This window comes from Pipistrellus kuhlii, unplaced genomic scaffold, assembly GCF_014108245.1.
Source record: "Pipistrellus kuhlii isolate mPipKuh1 unplaced genomic scaffold, mPipKuh1.p scaffold_m20_p_18, whole genome shotgun sequence".
In the NCBI taxonomy this organism is placed as follows: domain Eukaryota; kingdom Metazoa; phylum Chordata; class Mammalia; order Chiroptera; family Vespertilionidae; genus Pipistrellus; species Pipistrellus kuhlii.
The window spans coordinates 11046207-11068240 of record NW_023425493.1 but is presented as its reverse complement, the minus strand read 5'-3'; the positions used below and the strand labels follow the sequence as shown (position 1 = coordinate 11068240).

Sequence of the window (22034 nt, the reverse complement as noted above, 5' to 3'; positions counted from 1 at the left end):
CATGTCCCCCTCCCAGCTCCTTGAGGAGAAGCATGGTCTGGGACCTGGAAGAGCAGGGGTGGGGGAACCCCAGTTCAGAATGCCGTTTCCTGGTGGCGAGGCCTGAAGGATGTCCCTGCCCCTCCTGGGCCTCAGTTTCCTCCTCTGTAACAGAAATAGAACAAAGTGCTACGTGAGGTCCTTTCAGCCCGGCTGGGTGCAGTGCTAGTTAAATTGCTAGGTTTCTGACACCCAGGTTCCGTCACCAGCCATGGCTCACACAATCCCAAACAAGGGCTAAACCAAATGTTTTTTTTATTTTCAAATGCTTTGTGTATCTTGGGGCCTATTGTACTTCCCACTCTGCACTGCTCTGCTGCAAAAACTAAAAGGTGTTTGCATCCCCTGAACAAGTCAGAGGCTGTGGGTGGGGAGGGGTGACAGTGTGACTTCTGGGAATGCTCCCGCCAGCCCCAGCTCTGAGTTCTGGATCCGAATTCGGCAGCGAAGGCTGAGTGAGTCTGGAGGGCTTGGTGAAAGGGGCGATTTCAAGATGAATGAAAATATTGACGAGGAGGATTGAATTAATTGGCAAGAGACAGGCCCTGGAGTCAAACACTTTAGACCGGAATCTCAGTTACATCACTTAACTTTCCAAGTCTCAGTTTCTTCATCTGTCAGATGGGGCCAGTGACAGTACCTACTGTGAGGTCATTACAAGGATCAAATCAAATATAATATGCAGAGGAGATGGCACACCACCAGCTCTTAGTGTTCCGTGTTGTCACTGCCGATTACGGTTGCGGGAGCATTATTCAGGGGTGACGGTGTAGGACACACTGCAATTGAAATTGGAAGGCCCAGACATAGAGGAGAGGGCCAGGAGAGCCTGGGAGGCCAGCAGGAGGGAGGGAGGGCTGATCGTAAGGGGGTGAGAGCGGGCAAGGAGGGCGACCCTGACTCAGGACTATAGGCAGGAGTTCCCCAGGGGGAGGATGGCCAAGGACAAGAGACCAGGAGGCCTCAGAGGTGAGAGCTCTGAGCTCTGTCTTCGGAGCACTTTCTGGTGACCTCTTCAGAGCATTCACATCATGGTCTTGGCTGTATTTCTTAGGGGAACTGCAGTCACATGGGGTCTGGGTCAGGGCGAGGGTCCCAGGGACACCTCTGGCTAAAGTTGGACTCTAACTCAACTCTCCCGCTGCCACCTGCCCCTGGACTCTGTCCCTGTCGCTCTGATGGCTGCCGCTTGGTTAGTCCCAAGTCACACACCTCAGGAAGCTCGCTGTGTCTGTCTGGCCCAAGACCTTTGTGCATTTCTTGAGATGAAGGTGAGGCCCTGGGGAAGAGACTTGAGGAGCCTGTGATTCTTCTCTGTCAGCTCCTTGGGCTGGAGCAGACGAGAAGCTGCAAGAGAGTCATGTGTGAAGGCTTAGGAGGAGGGACGTTGTACAGAGAGCCTGAGCTGACCTTTCCTCTTTGCTGGCGAGTCTGCAGGTCTTGTTTCTGGTGCTTCTCAGCAGGTGCCCTCTAAATATCCCCAACCTGGCCTGGCAGAGGGGCTGGGGGAGAGGGGTAGGCAGGGAGCGGGGATGATGAAGTCTGTGGCTTTCTCCAACATTCTCTCTGGGCCTGCCTTCTGAACCCCCTCACTCCTGCCTGGGCAACTTCGGCCAAGCGCAAGCCCCTCCCAACCTGCTGTCAGCCCCGCTGAGGCCCACTGTCTGCTGAGGCTGACGGGGTGGGGAGGAGAGCTTGAGTTTGCAGCCCGGCAAAGAGAAAGCTGCTGGCTGAGTCCTTGGCTGTCCTTGGCTTGGCAAAGTATGGACAGGAGGAAAGGGCACTGGCCAGCCACTCTCCTGTCTGTCAAGAGCGAGTGGAGTTGGATTTAAGTAGAAGCAGACAAAGCCGTGTGTGTGTTTTCTGCTTCATAAAACTGATCAGTAACCAGTATAAAATTGACTATTGGACAATTAATACAGAACAGGCCTTCGATAAAGGGAGTAGCGGTGAGGGTGGGAAGAGCCGGGCCTTGCTCTCCCAGTCTTGTCTCCGTCTACACAGGGAACGGACACTGTTATGCCAGGGGTAATGGCCGTTCGCATTGAATGGGTTAGAAGACACAGGACTGGACCAAGGGCCGGCTGAGGTCCCTGATTCCAGCATCCCTCCCTGGGCTCCTCTGCCTTTGTTATCAGAGGAACCGCTGGCCACCGGGAAACAAAGGGGGAGAAAGGGGAGTGAGTCTATGGAGAGGCTGGGCCAGCGCTCGGGGTCCTTAACCTTTGAGGCTGGGAGATTGTTACTAGAGAGGAGGGTGATAACCTAAACTCTGAAAGGGCCAGGAAGTCCCACCCTCCTACCGAGACCCCAGGCATTCTGCAGCGCCTGGGCCCGCCCTTCCTTTAGGCAGCACAGCAGGCGCAGGAAGGGCCCTGCCCTGGAGACCTGTTCTCAGGTGGCACCAGAGGCTTCCCCCACTTGACCCAGGAGATGGCACTGTGGTGTCTGCCCTGGCCTGGGGCACTCTCCCTGCTTGGGTGCTGCTTCCTGGTGCTGACAGCTGGGTGTGACGGGCAGTCCCAGAGTGAAGGGCCTCGTTCCTCCTAGGGCTGGCTGCTGACAGGGTACACTCTGCCCTTCAGTCCAGGGGCACCATTCCTGAACACCGACCCCATGCAGCCCAGCTGGATTCTTCCTGTTCAGTTAGCTGCTGGTCTGTGGATGCCCTCTTGCCTTGAGGCTGGGCCTCCAGAGCAAAATGAGAAACTAAGAAGCCTGGGATCACTGGTTTAGTCCAAGACTGGGCTCCTGTACTTCCAAACCAGGTGTTGTGATCACATGCTATGTGCCCTGCACTGTGCTGGGCGCTGCTGGGGATATAGAAATATGAGGCGTGGTTTCTGTTGTCGGAGGTCTCCCAGGAGAGCTGGGAAGGCAGCATTTCATCTCGTCTCTGATGGAAGCCCCAGTGGGAAAACATACAGGATCCAATCCAGGTTAGCAGTAATGAATGGCAGCATTGACTACGACCATACTATGGGTGTTAGGCACTTTCCATGCAGCGTCTCCAGTGGTCTCTCTGTGTCTTGGTAAAGTTGGTAGGCTCCCTGGGGATTCCCCACGGGGTAAGCTGTGGGAGACACCAGCCGTGGGTGCTGAGACCTGACGGGGGACCAGTGTGCAGTGCTTACGCTGCCCTTGCCTCGCTCCCCCATGCCGGCCAAGAGCACAGCAGCACCCGGCTTGGAGTCAGCGGGCTAAGTATCGGCGCAGGATGGGAAGGACAAAGTGTCCAGACGTTCAGCTTCTGGGTCAACTCAGAAGCCCAAAGGTTGATTGTAGTTGTGAGGCAGAAGCGTTGAAAAAATGCAGGCTAGATCCTGCAGCTCCATAAATGGGCCTTCTGAGTTCTGTCCTGGGTTCAGGACCAACTTCTGCCGTCCGTGTGTCTGTCTGTCACTGCGCCATGGGCTCGCAAGGATAGCGGGTGAAAAAATACAGAACGGAGGAGGAGGAGGAGGAGGAAGGGATGCAGCCACTTGATATGCACCACCAGTCCTCTAATTCTGCATCAGCTGCTTCCTGAAAATTAAAATGTCACTTTCCCAGATGCATGGATGGGGGTTACTCTACCGGAAACGGGCTTGCCTCGTGTGGGGGTGTGGCTGATGGGGGCAAGGCGAAGGGCCTCGGAGAAGATGGCCTCTGGCAGATGGCACGGCCAGGCCCCTTTTCAGAGGAGCTGGGGCCCGAGCCCAGCGCGGACCACAGGCCAGGAGGGCACGCCCCTCCCTCTGTGCCAGGGAGTGGCAGCGGCATGGGAGTTTGTACGAACGTGCAGTTTGGGAGACAAGGGACTGTGCTTGCTCTCTAGGAATGAGACGTCATCTGGGATTGAAATAAGCACATCTTATTTGGCAAGAGAACCTTAGGGGGCTGCCATTGAGGTGGGTGAACAGTCCTGGGTCTGGGCGATTAGCACTGGCTGTAGTTTCTCATGATCTCATTCCTCCTCAAAGGTGTTCACTGCACAGCCCAGGCCACGTGCAGAGCCCCCTGCCTGTGGGAGTCCTGCCCAGGGCTCTTCCCAAGGCCTGTCCCCTCTTGGATCTTTGGGGCCCCAGCCCTGATGACAGGGCTTGGGGGTCAGCTGACTTGGGCCCTGATCACAGACAGCTCTGAGCCTGAGTCCCCCACTGGGAAGGAAGGCTAGCTCTTTGTGGCTTGTGCTTGAGATGCTTAGCATGGGGCCTGGCCTGGCAGCAGCTGTGCATCACACTGGCTTCCTCCAAGGCCACAGCTGGGCCATGATTCATCCAAAAATGGAGTCCTTCTGAGAGACTGGGGAAAGGCTCAGAGAGGTGAGGTGACAGGTAGGCCTGGGTACAGTGCCGAGAGAAGGTGCTGTGATAAAGCGGAGGGCAGGCTGCACTCCGGCCTTCTCCACTTCCGGCCATCTTTGCAGAGATGGCCACTGAGTCTGCCTTAGGTACCACTGGGCTCACCTCACCAAGAAGCCCACGGCTGCTCACGCCTGTGCACCCCTCCTGCGTCCAGCCCTGAGTCCCAGTGGCCAGTGTTGGGCCGAGCACACTCTGGAGTGGGGCACGGTGCCCAGGCCTTAGCAGGGACAGCGAGACCTCTGCCCTGGTCCAGAGCAGCAGTGCGACTCCTGGTCAGACACCCACTCTAAAGGAGCATAGAATGGGCAGAGGATGGAAGAAGCGCTCTGTGCACCCCCTCACATGTGCACCCCGTGTTCTCCAGGAAAGGAGGTGAAGGCCCCAAAGGAAAAGCTCATGGAGCCCATGACCTTCTCCCTGATCACTGCAAGAGCCCTTGGCCTCCGAGGAGCCCTGTCTGACCAGTCCTCCTACTGTCCACCCCTTCCCTTAATTCTGCATGGCTGGCCTGCTGGGGGATACACCTTCCTCCCCAGCCTGTCCCCAAAACTGAAACACCCCTGCAGGACAAGGGAAGAGGCACTATCTCTCCAGATGAGCCCACACTTCGTGCAGGGCTGCTGTGCTGCGAGCTCGCGAGAAGGCACAGGGACCTAGCACTGCAGCAAGACGTGACTTCGCCCTGAGATTCTCCCAGTCCCTCCCATCCTGGTGTGGATGTGAGTGGGTGACGGGAGTGCTTTCTCTGGGAGTGCAGCCCGGAACGCTCCCTTGGCAGCCAAGCGGCTGCACTCCAGTGAACCAGTTCCCGCTTAAGCTCGTGTATGTGGTGGCTCTCCGATTCAGCGTCTTGTGATTGTGAGAAATGTGGATTTTAACAGAACAACAGGAAATTACTTACTGGGGAGAGGCAACCGCTAGAAAAATCCAAGCAGTGGCATTGCTATCGCCATCACTTCCCAAACCCAGGCAGTTGCGGGGATGGAAGAGGTATTTGCTCTGGGGCTTTGCGCATGGGATGGTGTGACCTGGCGGCTGGGAGGTGCCACAGCAGCCCAGCCACACGCCACACACAGGGTGGACCGATCTCGGGGGACAAGGGTGGTGACGTCAGAGCCAGCGCTCCGGTTAAATATTTTATTTATTCTTAACAGAGAGGAAGGAAGAGAGAGGAGAGTTAGAAACATCGATCAGCTGCCTCCTGCACGCTCCCCACTGGGGATGTGCCCACAACCAAGGTACATGCCCTTGACTGGAGTCGAACCTGGGACCTTTCAGTCCACAGGCTGACGCTCTATCCACTGAGACAAACCAGTTAGGCTTGGTAGAGAACTATTTTTAAGGGTGGGATTATAATTATGCAAATACATGCTTTGTATCAGAATCTTTAATCCAGAAAAATGTAAGACAATGCAGCCAGCCAGAAGACGTGCGGGATGGATAAATCTTGAGTGACTGTCCTTTCAGTGGTGAGAAGTAAAGCTGCAAAGGTGATAGTCCAGAGGACACCAGGGCGAGGCTTACCTGCGTGGGTGACATCTGTGTCACCGCACGGGGTGGCTGTGAGGAGTGACTGACTGGACAAAGTGCTGAGCCCAATGTCCGGTCCTCCATTAAGTGGTTGGTGTTGGCCGCTCTCTGGGCAGAAGGCTCAGATGCGGGAGGGAGGGAGGGAGGGAGGGGACACTGGAGAGTGACTCAGATGTAAGGTGGTACCGAGAGGTTCAGCGCCCACCCTAGAAAAATCCAAGCAGTGACGTCGTTATCGCCATCACTTCCCAAACCCAGGCAGTTGCGGGGATGGAAGAGGTATTTGCTCTGGGGCTTTGCGCATGGGATGGTGTGACCTGGCGGCTGGCTGGGAGGTGCCACAGCAGCCCAGCCACATGCCACACACAGGGTGGACCGATCTCGGGGGACAAGGACAGTGACGTCAGAGCCAGTGCTCCGGTGATGTATAAGTTGTCATATTTGCATAACTATAATTATGCAAATGCATGCTTTGTATCAGAATCTCACGGGTTCCCTTTGCTGCTGGCTCCAGCACAGCTCTTTTCCCCTCTTTTCCATGTTTCTCCACCTCAGGCCAGGAGGCCAAAGGGGGGTTCAGAAGACTGTGCCCCGGTGGGGAGAGAACAGCCCCAACCCTGCATGGGGAGCATGGTTCTGAGGGGATGAGGGAAGGAGCCGGATGCCCGCCAAGTGTTTGGTGGGTTTGCGTTCTGCGTGCCACAGATCCTTCCTCTTGCTTACCTTCCCGGATGCACGGTGCTGCCGTGATTTCAGAAGTCACCGGAGGCAGAGCTCCCGGAGACAGGAGGGGGGGCTGTTGGAGGCTGACCCCTGGTGCCCGTCCTAGCCCCTGAGCCCCTCTGATGAAGGGGGGCGGCAGCCCTGTCTTTTCCTGCCGAACTGAGGAAGGCCTGGGTGGGAGAGGGGCTGTGCTGGCTCGGACGGTGGGAGTGGGTGTAGTCATGCTCGGCGTGGGAGGTCTCGGGTCAGGTGGCCAGAGGGAAGAGCAGCTGATTTATGTCTGTGAAGGGAGGGAGGGGCTTCCCTCAAATGTCATTTTACTGCATCGCTGCAGCAAGCCTGGAAGTAGGAATTTTGCAGATGAGGCAACTGAAACTTAGATCAAGAAATGTCCTCAGGGTCTGTGCCAGCGCACATGTGCGCAGGGTGGGCATGGCATCAGGTCTCACTGGCACCCAGCTGCATGGAGCAGGTGAGCACGGAAGTAGGACCCTGTGCAGACACAGCAAAGGCAGGGCATTGGGAGAGCCATGCTGAGGGTTTAGTGGATGGGAAGCAGCAGCAGTAAAGGAAACCGAGTCTAGTCTCCAGCAGCAGCTGCCATCACAAGTTACTGCACATTGGGCGACTTAACACAGTTTCTCTCTCCGGCTCTCTCTTTCTCGCTCTCTCCTGCTCTTGCTTCTGGAGGCTAGCAGCCTGAAGCCAAGGCGTCTGTAGGGTTGGTTTCTTGGGAGGCTCCAGGAGAAGATCTGCTCCATGCCTCTCTCCTGCATCCGGTTGCTGCCTGCAGTCCTCAGCATTTCTTGGTTTTGTAGCTGCGCAACTCTGAAAGCCACCTCCATCGTCATGTGGCCTTTTGCTGTATTTCCTGTCTTTTCTGTCCCTTATAAGGACACTCATTGGATCGAGGGCCCGCCTTAATGCAGAATAATTTCATCTGCAAAGACCCCAATTCCAAACAAGGTCATGTTTGAGGTTTCCAACTGGACGTGCCTTTTGGTGTTCACGATTCAGTAATTCAATCTGATACGCAGAGAGAACACAAAGCAAGGAGAGTGACAGGCATGGCCCAAGTGAGATGCCAGCGGCTCACCTGCTGCAGCCCCTGCTTGCCTGGGCCATCGAGGCTGGCTCTCGCCTGAAGTCACGCCCCATCCTGAGGAATTAAAGGGCCACACAGCCTAATGTACCTAGCGTATCGGTTCCTCCATAAGTGCTCAGGGGTCTCTGCTTCTTGGCCTCTCTCTTGCCCTGCGCCAGATCTCTCTGCTTCAGTGTCTGTCCCTGAATTCTTTAGAGAAGATGCCGGTGGACAGGGAATGAGAGAAACGAGCAGAGAGGGTGGCGGGGCAGGGCTAGAGGGTATCAACATGTGCTGAGAGAAATTGTCCTTTTCCCTGAAACCAGGGCATTTTCCCTAGCAGGGTGGCTTAGCGCCTGGGCATGGCAGCCTCCGGTGGTCAGGGTTAGAGTCTTAGCCCCTCAGTTTCTTCATCTGAAAAACGAGGACAGTGATTGTGTCCACATGGGTGGCTGCTGCCAGGAGGGGGTGAGGTAGCACCCATCGCCCATTTAACATCGGGGCCTGGCCCATCGGTGCCCCCACCCCACCGGGACTGCCACCACGGGGACACTTTTCTGTGGCGGGCGGCACACGGTGTCATTCCATGTGCTGTTCCCCGCAGGAGCACCTTCCCTTTTCTACCTCATTCCAGCTCATCCTTCTAGAATCGTCTCAAAAGTCACCCCTTGAAGAATGATACGTACTACATTTACTCAGCAACTGTTAAATGTCAAGCGCTCTTCTTAAAGGCTTGCTGATGTTATCCAGCTTAATCCTCTGGTAGGCTTACCAAGTCAGGAGTGGTATCTGCTTTTGTAGACAAGACACGGAGGCTCGGGGAACAAGTCTGTCTGATTTCCAGAGCTTGTGCTCATGCCGCCTGTCACTCCACCAGCTCCTGCCCACCCCGGGCCCCTAGAACCTCGGACTTAAGCTGAGAGTTTGCCAGTCATTGGGGTCATCCCGCTGGCATTCCCTCTCTCCCCTCCCCAATCCCAGACAGCACCCAGGAGGGCTGAGCCAGGCGGGGAGTGAGGAGGGGGCGGGTAGCCTGTGGCCTCTCACAGGTGAGCACACATGCACACACGGATGGCAGAGGTTCGTGTTCACACCAGCCATCAACCCAGGGTTCTGAGGCCTTGGTCCACGGACCAGGTCAGGCTGCCTGCATCAGCATCACCTGGGGGCTCGTTCCCAACGCCAATTCCTGACTCGCCAGGGAGCATCTCGCTCTGTAGGCAGCAGCCTCCCCAGGTGGTTCTGAAGAGCAGCCACGTTTGAGACCTTGAGACCTGCTGATCGGGTCCAGCTGAGGCAGAGCGTGACTCGCCCAAGGTCACACAGGGGTGGAGTTGGGGCCTCTCCGAGCCCGTGTTCTTTCGCCTGCTCCGTGTGTTTCCGTGTGGGGCTGGCCCGTGTTCTTTCGCCTGCTCCGTGTGTTTCAGTGTGGGGCTGGCCCGTGTTCTTTCGCCTGCTCCGTGTGTTTCAGTGTGGGGCTGGCCCGTGTTCTTTCGCCTGCTCCGTGTGTTTCAGTGTGGGGCTGGCCCGTGTTCTTTCGCCTGCTCCGTGTGTTTCCGTGTGGGGCTGGCCCGTGTTCTTTCGCCTGCTCCGTGTGTTTCCGTGTGGGGCTGGCCCGTGTTCTTTCGCCTGCTCCGTGTGTTTCAGTGTGGGGCTGGCCCGTGTTCTTTCTCCTGCTCCGTGTGTTTCCGTGTGGGGCTGTGTGTCTGCGTCCAATGAAAACCAAGCTAAACACCTTTTAGTTTATCTATGGTTTTCTATGGTTCATACCTTAGCCTCTGCTCCTTTACTCATGTCACTGAGAATCGACATTGCACATATTAGATACAGTTTTCCTCTTTTAAGCACCAGGCTCCATTTGCTGGGCCTTCAAGACTTTGGGAAGTCCACACACACACACACACACACACACACACACGCCACAGCTGTCTTTCCCTCCGGGAGACGCCGGAGCCCTCGTGCTCAATGGCCCCGAGGAACTCCGGTTCCCCAGACTTCATTTTGGCGTGCTCAAAGAGGGGCTGAGGCCCACTTCGGGTACGACCCAGAATGGAAACACTTTCTCAAATAAATCTGAAAATAGCTTCTCAGAAGGCCCTGCGGCTTGAGGGGTGGGGTGTTCATTTCAGCTTAACCACCGCTTATCCAAGGCCTCCCAGGCTCAGGATGGTTGCATGGTGAGCCCTCAGACGGACACGAAGATGGATGAGGGAGGCACAGCAGCTGTCCCTGCCCTGGGGCATCCTCTGTCTCCCCACATTCCAGTAAGTCACGAGCTGTTTGGCATTCTGGTTGGGCCTCACCCGCCCAGCACGTCAGGCCCTGCTGTGGGCTGGCAGGACACTGGCTGGCCAGGAAGGTCGGGCTTAGCCCATCACTGGTGCCGGGACCCGCGTCAGCCTGTCTCCAAGGCTGGGCCTTCCCAGGGGTGATTAGGGGGGGGTCCCTGGTAACAACCTCTTCCGACAGACCCTGCACCTCCCTGTTGCTGTGGCCCCTGTCTACAGTTGGCCAATGTGAGCAAAGGTGATGTCAAGGCAAGAGCCCTGATCCACACCCCGGAGTTCTGTTTCTATCCAGGCTGTGACCTTCAGCAGGTCGCTCTACCAGCTAAGCCCCAGTCTCCTCAACAGTCAAACTGTGGGAGGAGACCCCGGCACCCTGTCCTGGAATTTTGGCTTGAATGAGATAGTGCACTTGGGTATATGGAATAAGCTGTAAAGCACAATAAAAAGTACTGGGCTTTTATAATCATGAGTTGTGCATTCTCAAAGAGGTGATCTCATCCAGTGGTGTTTTTGGACTAAGGAATCCTTTCCCAGAGTGAAATCTTACAACGAAGCCCAATACATTAAACAGGAAAACCCGGCCCTGCCCTGATGGCAGTGTGGGGACGAGGCTGTCCGGCTGGTGAGGGTGGCTGTGAGGGCGCTTGCTCGGGGCCCGGCCTTTGTGTGGCTCAAATTAATTTCATTTTGAAATGTCTCACCTTCGAGGCACCTGGCAAAAACCTTCATCTCAGGGCTCCTCCTAAATATCAGCTCGCTGGGCTCGCGTAAGAGATTGAAAAAATAAAAATTGGTCAGGCAGGGATGATGAAATCAGTATTAGGTCAGTCTGATTTAAAGAGGAGGGAAGATGGAAGTCCCCCAGGATTTTATTTATTCATTACTCTTCAGGAGCTTCTGTGCTGTGCACTGAGAAAGCGACCTGTAATCTTTTTCTCTCTCTACCAGACCACAAATATCAGAAATAGACATGTGTGTGTGCGCACACACATGCTAGGGACATACACATCACCTTTTTCACCCTAGCATGGGCCTCACAAACGGGGTTGGCCATAATTTATTCACTGATGCATTCATTGATTCATTGGCCACTGATTGAGCATGGTATGTACCAGGCCGATACTGAAGATATCCCTCTCTCTCTCTCTCTCTCTCTCTCTCTCTCTCTCTCTCTCTCTCTCTCTCTCTCTCACACACACACACACACACACACACACACACACACACAAAATGGAGAATAATGCATAGCCCACTTTCAGGGAGCTACTGCCTAAGGAAAAGACAAATAGACAAAATGCTGCCTCTTAACAAGAATCTGCGATGGAGGTGCATGTGGCTGCCCAAGCTTGGTACCACCAGGAAGGCCTTTTGACCGGGGACCAGGGAGAGGCAGGGAAGCTTGTTGGAGTAGTGACTCCTAAGCTGAATCCTGAAGGTGACGTAGGAGTCCTGTTGAAGGAATGGGGTGAAAGACGATATTGAAGGGAGTTATTTCAGGACCTAAAATTACTCAGCACAGACAGAGCACACAGAGCCAGTGAGGGGCAGGAGAGTTGATCCGACAGCTTCATCAATCATGTCTTAGTGTTTGAATTGATCCATTTCCATCCACCAGGGGGCAGTGAATCTGCAATGGAGACTCCAAACCCCAAACTCCAGGGGCTCTGCAGTAGGGGCCGAGATAGGCACCATTTAGCTAAGCATGGAAACAGCCTTCCCACACATTAAGACTCTGCACAAATAGAGACGGCGCCTCATCCCCCCCCCCCCCCCACACTGATGTAATTTCAGTGTTGGGCAGAGGGGGGTCTGGGGGAAAGAATTTCAGAAATGCTGCCTGGGATAGTGTCTCTGGCATTCGAAAGGCTCACTAGCACGTTCAGGCTCTAAGAAGTCCTACCGTAAAGCAGCAAATTTAACATTGTCGTGTGGCTCAAATTCATTTCATTTAGAAACTGTCCACCTTCATGGCACCTGTTAAAATTTCATGGAATACTTAGACAAGCAAGACAGACTTCCCCAGGCCTCCCGCTAGAGCCTGTGCAGAGCAGAGGGCTTGGGGTCTTGCCCATCATTCCCAGGACACGCTGCTGCTGTGGGAGCTGAGGAGCATTCAGAGCAGAGGAGAGCTGCTGTGGCAGCAGAGACTCGTGAGTCACATGGCCACTCCTGCCCACTTGGATCTGAAGTACTTGGCCACATGTCTGGTCATGGCTGCCTCTGAGAAGAGAGTCCATGGCCAACTTCTCCAAAACAGCGGCTGAAGTTAGCAAGCAGAGACCTAGACCCCAGATAAGCAAAGCCGTCAGACCACATCAGCTCTGTGTCCGTAGGGCTGCTGGTTTTATGCTCAAAGGCCTTCTGGAATTGCAGGCAGCCCTTTCCTGGTTCACCTGCGCATCGGAGGAGCCGGTGATGTTCAGGTGGGGCTGCCTCGGGCTCCCGGGATGAGCGAGGGCAGACACTTTGGGAAAAGCCAAGAGACTTCAGAGGGTCAGCATAGATCCGAGGAGACGGTAGCCAGGGAGTGCTGAGCTGCCCCCGCTGATGACATGCCACAGGTGGATGACCTGGGGGGCGTTTGGCTGAGCACATCCAACTCCTCAAGGAGGAGCAACATGTCCACCGTGGATGCACAATAAGCCTTTGTTAGCCTGTGGGATGCTCTGCTGTACAACCTCCCGGGATAAGTTTTGTGTTGACTACTCAGTATTTGAAGAAGTGCTTCCTTTTCTTTAGCCTTAAAGCATCTCATTTCGTCTCAAGGCTGCCCCTGTCCTTTGATGTTGAGAGTGGGTAAGAAGACTGTGTTTGAACCATTCCCTTCCTCTTATAACATTAATAAGCTCTGTGATTTCATCTTTCCAGGCAGAAGACATTCTCCCATTAATTCATTAGCTCATATTTATCTGTTATTCATTCATTCATTCATTCATTCAAATATTTACAAAGGGCCCCCAAGTTACCAGGTGTTTCCCAAGTTCTGGAAACAGAGAACAAGAGACAATCCCTGTTTTCTTAGGGTAGAGAAGGTGAAACACACATACACACACACACACACACAAATACAAGGGAGAATAAAGCATTGTGCCCACTTTCAGGGAGCTTCTGCCTAAGGAAAAGACAAATAGGCAAAATGGTGCCTCTTAACAAGAATCTGCGATGGAAGTGCATGTGGCTTCCCCAAGCTTAGTACCCCCCTCTCATACACACACAGTGACCAGATTATAATCTCTGAACGCATAATAATCTGGCCACTCTGTGTGTGTGTGTGTGTGTGTGTGTGTGTGTGTGTGTGTGTATGAGAGGCTGGTGCATGAATTCATGCATGGGTGGGGTCTGGCCAGCCTGGCCAGGGGAAGGGGACATGGGCGGTTGGCCGGCCTGCCTGCTGGTCGAACTCCTGGTCCAGAGGACAATTTTCATATTAGCCTTTTATTATATAGGATATACACTGAGTGGCCAGATTATTGTGCATTCAGAGATCATAATAATTTGCCACTCAGTGTGTGTGTTTTAAGTAAAAAAATAGGATGTGATACGCAAAGTACTATGCTAGGCCCCTAGGGAGCTTTCAGAGATAATAGGATAAAGATGTAAACAGCTGGCATCTTGTTTGGGAATTGTGGCTTACAAAGATCAGAACCCCTCTTGTAGATGATACAGTAAGAATCCATTTCTTGCTGTTGGGAAGCCAAGAGTTTAGGAAAGGGCAAGTGAAGGTGGTCACCAACCAAAGCCCGGAAGTGCTTAGCAGGGCTGGGAGGGGCTGGGAGCCTTGCCCGTGAGGGCAGCTGGCAGCCAGAGCTGTGACCCGCACAGGGACCATGTGGCCCATCAACACGTGTGTCCTTTTGTCTCTCCCCAGATCGTGTTCCGGAAGATCAGTGACGTGAAGCGGGAAGAGGAGGAGCGCATGAAGAGGAAGAACGAGGCCCCCCTGATCCTGCCCCCGGACCACCCTGTCCGGAGACTCTTCCAGAGGTTCCGGCAGCAGAAGGAGGCCCGGCTGGCGGCCGAGAGAGGGGGCCGGGACCTGGACGACCTGGACGTGGAGAAGGGCAGCGTCCTGGTGGAGCACGCCTCGGCCAACCACAGCCTGGTGAAGGCCAGCGTGGTCACGGTGCGCGAGAGCCCCGCCACGCCCGTGTCCCTCCAGGCCTGCCCGCCGGGGCCTGGGGCGCCGGACCTCGCCAAGCTGCACGCGCCAGGGTCCGAGTGCCCGGGTGCCAAGGCCGGCGACTGTGCCAAGCGCAAGGGCTGGGCCCGCTTCCGCGATGCCTGCGGGAAGGGCGAGGACTGGAACAAGGTGTCCAAGGCCGAGTCCATGGAGACGCTCCCCGAGAGGACCAAGGTGGCCGGGGAGGCCACGCTCAAGAAGACGGACTCGTGTGACAGCGGCATCACCAAGAGCGACCTGCGCCTGGACAACGTGGGCGAGGCCAGGAGCCCCCAGGACCGCAGCCCCATCCTGGCCGAGGTCAAGCACTCCTTCTACCCCATCCCCGAGCAGACGCTGCAGGCCAGCATCCTGGAGGCCAAGCTGGAGCTGAAGGAGGACATCAAGGCCCTGCACACCAAGATGGCCCACATCGAGACACAGCTGGCCGAGATACTCAGGATATTAGCTTCCAGAAGGTCCTCCCAGTCCCCCCAGGAGCTGTTTGAAATATCCGGGCCCCACTCCCCGGAATCGGGGAGAGACGTTTTCGGCGCTAGCTGAGAGGTCTGTTCATAAACAGTCAAGAGACCAAAACCGACCCCCCTGCCCTAGGCGACACCCCACCATGCACACCTACATGAGCAACAACTCTCGGAGCAGGCTCCTCCTGACAGAAAGCCAAAGTGGGACCCGTTGCTTAGGCACCCGCTCTCCTTCGGTCAGAGGCGTGGGACGGGGCGTGTGCATCGCAACTGTCTGTGCACAATTTCGGAAGAGGGGGCATGCGGTCTAAATGGGTTTTTTCCTTCATTTTTAATTTTTTACCTCCGTGATATTAGGAAAAGGTGAAAACGACCAGGGAAGAGCAGCAGCTGTTTGGACGTTGGTGGGGGAGCACCTCACGTTGGCCTGCTCCTCTTCCCAGTTCCCAAAGACTGAGGTGGGCACAGGATTTCCCAGCATCCCCTGTCCTTGTGCAGCCTGTGTCCGGCATCACCGTATATTTTCCTACAGTCGTTGTTTGTAATGAGCTAGGGACAAGGGGAGTTTTTCTGTCTCTAGTGGTTAAGGCCAAAAAGCAGCTGAGGCGCTGTGGGTGCATCCCATGGCCGCAGAGCCGGGACTCCTCGGGCTGCTTCCTCCAAAGAGGCGGACCAAGCGTAAGAGTTGGAGAGGGGCCTTGGATCCAGGGGTTCTCCGCAGCTGGTCCTCAGGATGTTCAGAGGGGGGGGGGGGGGGGCGGGCACTCTGGAGGCCCCAGATGAATTGTGGCCTTGCTTCATGCCACTGGCCTCATCACCAGGCCCCTTTGCTTCTTGTCCTTCTCCCCGTCTCCCCGCGCGCTCCTGTGGCATTCCTCAGGGTATGGGACATCAGCAGGAAGGGTGATGAGGCCAGAGTTGCTTCGTTAGCCAAGCAGACACACATAACCTCAGAAAAATGATTGTAGCAAGTGCTGTGTTTCTGTTGTAATTTTCATTGGGATTGCCTTTCAGAAGTCTGGGTTTTGTCTGCTGCGTGGGGTCATGAGAGGGCACGTAGGAGCCAGGCTTGGCCTTATTTTAAAGCTACTCTCTTTACCTCCTACTGGAGTCAGCAGGACTTCAAGAGGAACTCTGAAAAGACAGCAGGGCCATGGCAGTCCTTGCTCCCAGGCTGGGAAAAGAGAATGGTGTAGTGGGTTTCCCATAGTCTCTGTGAGGTGATGGAGAGAGGTGTCCATGGAGCCATAGGGTCTGTAGGGAAGGTCCGAGCTCAGAACGATGATCATGGGGCCGCCTGTGGGCCATCCAAGATCCTATGACCTGGGGGCAAGTCATGCCTGTGCTTGGGCTGCTGTCATCGGTGTCTGGGAGAGGAAAGAGAAGAGTTCCCTCCCAAGCAAAGTGGGGCTCGCCCAGGAGTTTGCCCTGCAGAGAGGAACCAGGACCTTTAAAAACTGACAAGCAAGGTTGGCAGTTCAGCTCTGGGAGAGTGAGGTCAGCATGCAGGTGCTCTGGCCTGTTAAGGACAGCACGGAGTTCCAGGGCCCTGGCCTTCTGCACTCGCTACACTGCAGCAACCCTCCTAGCACTGCCTTGCTGCAGAGAACCTGGACCCCGGCGCTGATTTCCCTGGGACTGAGGGGACCCTGACAGGTCACGACCTGCCCTACCAGAGTGTCAGTAGCCGTGGCGCCACCCAGGTTTTGGCCCTCAGTCGTCTGGGCAGAGTGGGGCTGTCCTCTCCTGGCTCCCAGGGTTGGCACAGACAGCCCTGGGAGCCAAGTCTGGAGGTCAAGGCCAGGAACCTTCCCCAGGGGTCCCGCACTCTCACGTGAGACTTACAGGGGTGGCCCCAGGCTTCCTGAGGCTGAGAAGTTACTAGATTGAGCCTCAGATGGAAGCCTAGAGGGAAGACGCAGTGAGATTTCCTGAGGCCAAGTCATGATGGTTTGTGATCCAGGGTAAAGCCACCGGCTCTCAGCTTCTTTGAGAAGCTGCCCATGATTCCTTGGGGCAGAGGCTGTAAAATAGTCAGAATCCCATGTCAGCTTCCCCAGAAACGTTCTGGCTTGCCTTTCCTTAAACATGCCCCTCACCTGCTTCCAAAGGTTCAGGCCCGTCCCCACTAACGCAGGCACTGGCCCTGATCACTAGCATCTGGCTTCAGAAGCACCTGCCCCAGCCCCAGGCTCCCGCCCAGCCCTTCTGCCTCCCGTCATCTCCGGCTGAGGGGCACAGTGTCTATTCTGAAATGACTCCCCATCTGGGTCTGAGGGGCTGAGATGCTGATGCCTGAGGCTCTGAGGCCCAGACTTGTTTGGGGGGAAATAAAGCTTCATGAATGTACTCCTGGCATTGACCCTTAGGACTCAAACTGGGCTTGACTGGAAGGCCAGGCCTGTTCACCTTGAGGTCACAGGGCCCACGGCACATGACAGTGAGAGCACCACGTGTCTGTCTATGCTTTTGTTCTCCATGTAAGGGTTCTAGGGGTTTTGCTGTAATTCTTTTCGGGGGGTGGAGGAGGGGGCGAATTTTTTAAATGAGCCAAACCTTCTCTTTCATTTTTATGACATGCGCTTGGTCGGAGGCCGCTTTGTGCTAATCACCTGCGCTTGCCTGAACACTGCTCTGGGTTCCCAGCAAGGACGGCGAGCCTCACATCCCACTGATTGAACCTCCCCCGGTAAACCAGGCCATGACCCTCCGAAGGCCTGGAAAGAGGGAGGGTTTGAAGAGGGTTAGAGGGTAAGGTTTTAGAGGGTAAGGAGGAGAGGAGAGTTCTGCTAAACTTGCAGGGGTCTTCAAACTACGGCCCGCAGGCCACGTGTGGCCCGCAGAGGAGTCTGATCCGGCCCGCCAGGTTTTTTGGGCAGTGAGCGCAGCCGAGGTGTTACAGTAGGAATTAGTAGTTCATATAGTCCGGCCCTCCAGCTCTCTGAGGGACCGTGATCTGGCCCCCACTTTAAAAAGTTTGAGGACGCCTGTGCTAAAGGAAGGGGCTGGAAGAGGGCAAAGGCAGATCTAGAGCAGGTGGAGCAACAGAGTTAGGGGCAGCCACAGTGGGTGCTGCCAGGAAAGAGGCCTCGGTGGCTTTTAAATCTCCTTTCAGTCATTTCGTAGCTGAAGTTAACTTAGAAATGGTATTTGTAAAGAGGCCTGCATCTGTGTAGAAGCCTCTAAGTACCAATTAAAGCCTCTTTCCCTTTCAGAGCCTTTAGTTCTTTGCCATGATCTTCTAATCTAGTCCTGTGAAACGTTTGGGGAGATTGAGAGTTCTGCATAATGGCCTCTGAAGTGCTAAATAATTTACAGTAAGGTCGCTTCATTTAGTAAAAAAAAATGTACATGAATCAAAACTAACGTTTATCATAAAGCCAGCTGGGGTCCCTGAGGGAGGGCTATCCTTAGGGCATTCAGAGGCCAGGGCTCCCATTTCTCAGAGATATTCCTGAGGGCAAAAGAAACATTCCTAAATAGTCTGAAGGGGGCACCTCCAGGTTGGGAGCTGTTCTGTTTTACTAGGACTGTGTGCCTTTCATGGATACGCTTTGTGTTTTGTTCTCCTATAGAACGGCTTTTGCCCTAGTTGTGCCACTCAGGCCCAGGTGTCCCTGGTTTCACAGAAATTTCCTTGGCTGTTGGCAGGCAACCTGACGTCAGTCTGGCCTTTCTGTGACCAATGTATCCTCTCTCAGTCTTTTGCTCCCGAGACCAAAACTCTCTCAAGGAGGTGGTGAGAACTCTGGTAAGATCTAGTTGCTGGACCCATGACCATTGGTATTTTTAATTTTTGCTCTCGAAAAGTCCAAAGTAATTATACCAAAATTCTAGTGCACTTTTAACAAGAAAACAAACGAATAGAAGGAAGCATTTAAACAGGTTCTGAAGAAAGTGGGAGAGGGAGCTCAGAACCCCAGAACCGGGAGTGAAGGCGACTCACGGAAGCTCTGAGCACAGAGGGGCTGGCACAACCCTTGCAGGTCATTTCTCTTGGGTCCCACTTCTGACACCAAGGAATGTGACCTAAATAAACAGACAAGCTCAAAATCGTCAACAACAACAAAAGATGAACAGCAATTCCAAAACAGGAATTGCTATTCGGGACAAGCAAACGGTAGCAAATGACAGGCAAGTCCTAAATGGCAGTTCCTCGGCCATTGCTGAGAGCTCACCTTCTTTGGTAGTTTTGAGCTTGCCTCTTTATTCAGGTCGACAAAGCCAACTGTCAGCCATTTGTTCAGGTCTGTGTGGGGGCTGCCCGAATGCTTTAGGAATGCCTCCCCTTGCGCACCTTCTGGGAGATCTTGGGAGTCCTGGTGGAGATGCAAACTGAAGTGCATTTGATGAAGTGCAATAAAGATGTTTCGCCTTAAGACCCTTGAATGAAACTCCAGCTCTACTGGAGCTGCCAACACTCCTTCCCCTCTCCCCCGCCTCACATAGCACTGCTTAAACAGGAGGCTCACTGAGGGCCCACTGGGCCCCGGACAGCCTCTCTTCTGTGTAAATCACTATACTGTCCTCTCGCTTGCTTCCGTGAAAATTACCTTCACCAGCTCTTGTGCCCTCCGACGGGAGGGGGTTTCAGTGTCCTCTCAGCACCAGTGGCAGCCGTCAGAGAAATCACCGTTTTTCTGGAGAACCAAGATATTCGTGTGAAGAAGTTCTCATGTCCATCCCCCGGAGTTCAATGTGAATTTGCCTGAAGCTTAGTTTCCCGTGAATCTTCTTCACGCGAGCTTCTCAGACTCATTCTGGAACCTCTAGAACTGGACTTGAATAACCTGCAGGTGCCGGACCGGTGGAGGCCCTCCTGGCCCGCCATCAAACTCTTCCCAGAGCCATCGTCTCTTTCTTCCTCTGCGACTTCTGGATCCATTCGTTGTACAACGAGAAGCTCATGGATCTTGTTATCAGGATATGAACTACCTTTGTGTTAAGATTCAAATGCCCCCAATGAATGTATTCTCTTAATATTCAGACGCTGTGTTTCTGCATCAGTTGGACTGTCCCCATCCGACATTCTGCCAACATGGCAAGGACACGTACTCATGGGCCGTTTGTCATCCCGGGGCTTCTCCTTATATTAACACTCTTTCCATCGAGTCCTGCCAAATCCTTCATCGGGTTTTCTTTTTCCTTGGCATCGGTCACTTTGTCCAAATGAGCATGAATAAACACGAGTGCAAATGAGCCGATACTATTTTCGTGGCAGGTGGAGGACGCTGCCAGGAACTCCCTTGTCTGTCTGCAACTTGGGAATGTTAAGGGGATCATTTGGGTCCCTCCATTGATGATATTCCCTTCTCAACATTTTTAAACAAGCACAAATGATATTTGTAAAAAAAAAAAAAAATGTTTAATTTTATTTATTATGGTAATAAACTATTTTATACATGACACTTACTTTTGCCTTTCCTTATATAATTTCAATTGGGTGTTCTTACCTAAAATGACAGAACAAAAATGATACTTCCTATTCCTTTTTGAGAGCGTGGGAAGCTCTGATTTGAAGGCACTTACAATTGTGGGTTTTAGAGAACTAAAATTCTAGAGTCCTAGCCGGGTTGCTCAATGGTTAGAGGCTTCATCCCCGGTGTGTCTCTCACATCGATGTTTCTCTCTCTCTCTCCCTCTCCCTTCCATTCACTCTAAAAAAATCATGGGGGAAAAAATACCCTTGGATGAGGATTAAAAAAAAAAATCTAGAGGCACTAAGATTGTGTGTCTAAGTGAACAGTTGTTAAGGGGCTTTGCAATATGACCTTGAAGTAGAGCTATGTCTGTTCTATCAGTTACAGAGATGTCTTCGAAGCCTGAGTCACTGGGAAGTGACGGCACAACACACTGGCTTAATACTTATTTGAAACTGACCTCCACAGAGAAATGTCCTTTTTTACTTTGAACAATTTGGATTGAAATTTGTATAAGATATATGAATGCTGTCCTGACTTTTAAATATATAGTGTAAAAAGACACCACACCTAAATCTTTTCGGAATGATTTGGTGTGGACAGGCTGACAGAATGAGTTTGATCTGTGCTTTAATTCACTGATGTTCTCAGATGCTACGAGAGTAGAGGACTGCTAGGCCCTAAATTACTTCTCCCCCAGCACTGTTGCTGTTCCGCTCTGTTTTAATAGGTATGGCTTCCTGCTCAGGGCAAGATTCTCCACAATACTGCCCACCCGAGTTCCTCCCTAACGCCAATGGACCACATTTCAACGGGGGAGCCTTCCTGTCCACAGACAGTACAGCTTCAGGGGTGAGCCCTCTGTGACCTGCAGAATGAACCCGGTATTTTTAATGACATTCTTCCCTTCGCCCTGTCACTTAATTGCAAAAACATAATAAAAATAATTTAAAAGCCCCTTCACAACTGTTCACTTTGACATTTCAAATGATTGGTATTCCTGCCAAAGATCTCCCCTAATAAAGTTTTACATTCTTTAGCTAACTGTCCTCGATGGAGAAAAATAATCTCTGAGAATATGATTTTTATAATTAGTCAAAAGAAAGGCCCCAGAACCTGGACAGTGTGGCTCAGTGGCTGAGCATCGACCCATGAGCCAAGAGGTCACTGGTTCGATTCCTGGTCAGGGCACAGGTCCAGGCTGCAGCTCATCCTCAGTGTGGGGCGTGCAGGAGGCAGCCAATCAATGTTTCTCTATCATCGATATTTCCATCTCTCTATGCCCCTCTCTCTAAAAATCAATAAAAACGTATTTTTAAAAAAGGCCTCAGCAAGGTTTCTTGGCATGCTGAGAGAGGCCGCACCCTTAAGATAAGCTGCTTGTCAGCAGTAGCCCCACTGAATAGATCCATTTGCCAGAAAACAAGCTCCTTACATTACGGTTCATTTCTCTTACTTAGACATTGTGTTAAGTAAGCAAGTGAACAGTATCAATTTCTGCAGGGGAACCCCTCCCACTAAATTACTATTCTCCCAGCATATAGATCATTATAAAATCATGATTGATTTTCTTTTTTAGGTCTTCAGTCTTGAAGAGAAAGGTTTTTTTTTCTGCTATCACATCAAACAAATTAATCTGAAGAAATAATACGATACTTTTAAGTCTCTTGTGTGGCCCCAAGAATTAGTCAAAATGATTTACGATCTGGCTGTCCTTCAGATGTCTTGCTTGCCTCCTTGGGGATGGACTTGGCAATCATGCTTGGAACGCACTGGCTTTTGTGAGGTTGGGGTCAAAGGGTCCTGGGGTGACCTTGAAGCCTTGTCTAGCTGTTTCCCAGCCAATGCCTGAAGTTGCCAGGCCTGGTGACGGGCCAGATACTCCTCAGCTGAAACTACTGTCTGACCAGGCACCTCCAGTCTTTCATTTAAAGAAACTCCAAGATTTTAGTTCACTTGC

The 22034-nt window shown here is 53.2% G+C and overlaps 1 protein-coding gene across 2 annotated transcripts in view; it reads left to right on the top strand.

Annotated features, from left to right (window-relative positions):
* Nucleotides 1–14761, top strand: part of KCNH1 (potassium voltage-gated channel subfamily H member 1) — a 253120-nt gene extending 238359 nt beyond the window's left edge. For both annotated transcript variants that reach the window (XM_036442598.2, XM_036442599.2), the window contains exon 11: nt 13879–14761. In XM_036442598.2, coding sequence (XP_036298491.1) covers nt 13879–14733 — 855 coding nt within the window. In that variant the 3' untranslated portion in view covers nt 14734–14761. The remainder of the gene's footprint in view (nt 1–13878) is intronic.
* Nucleotides 14762–22034: the final 7273 nt, after the last annotated feature.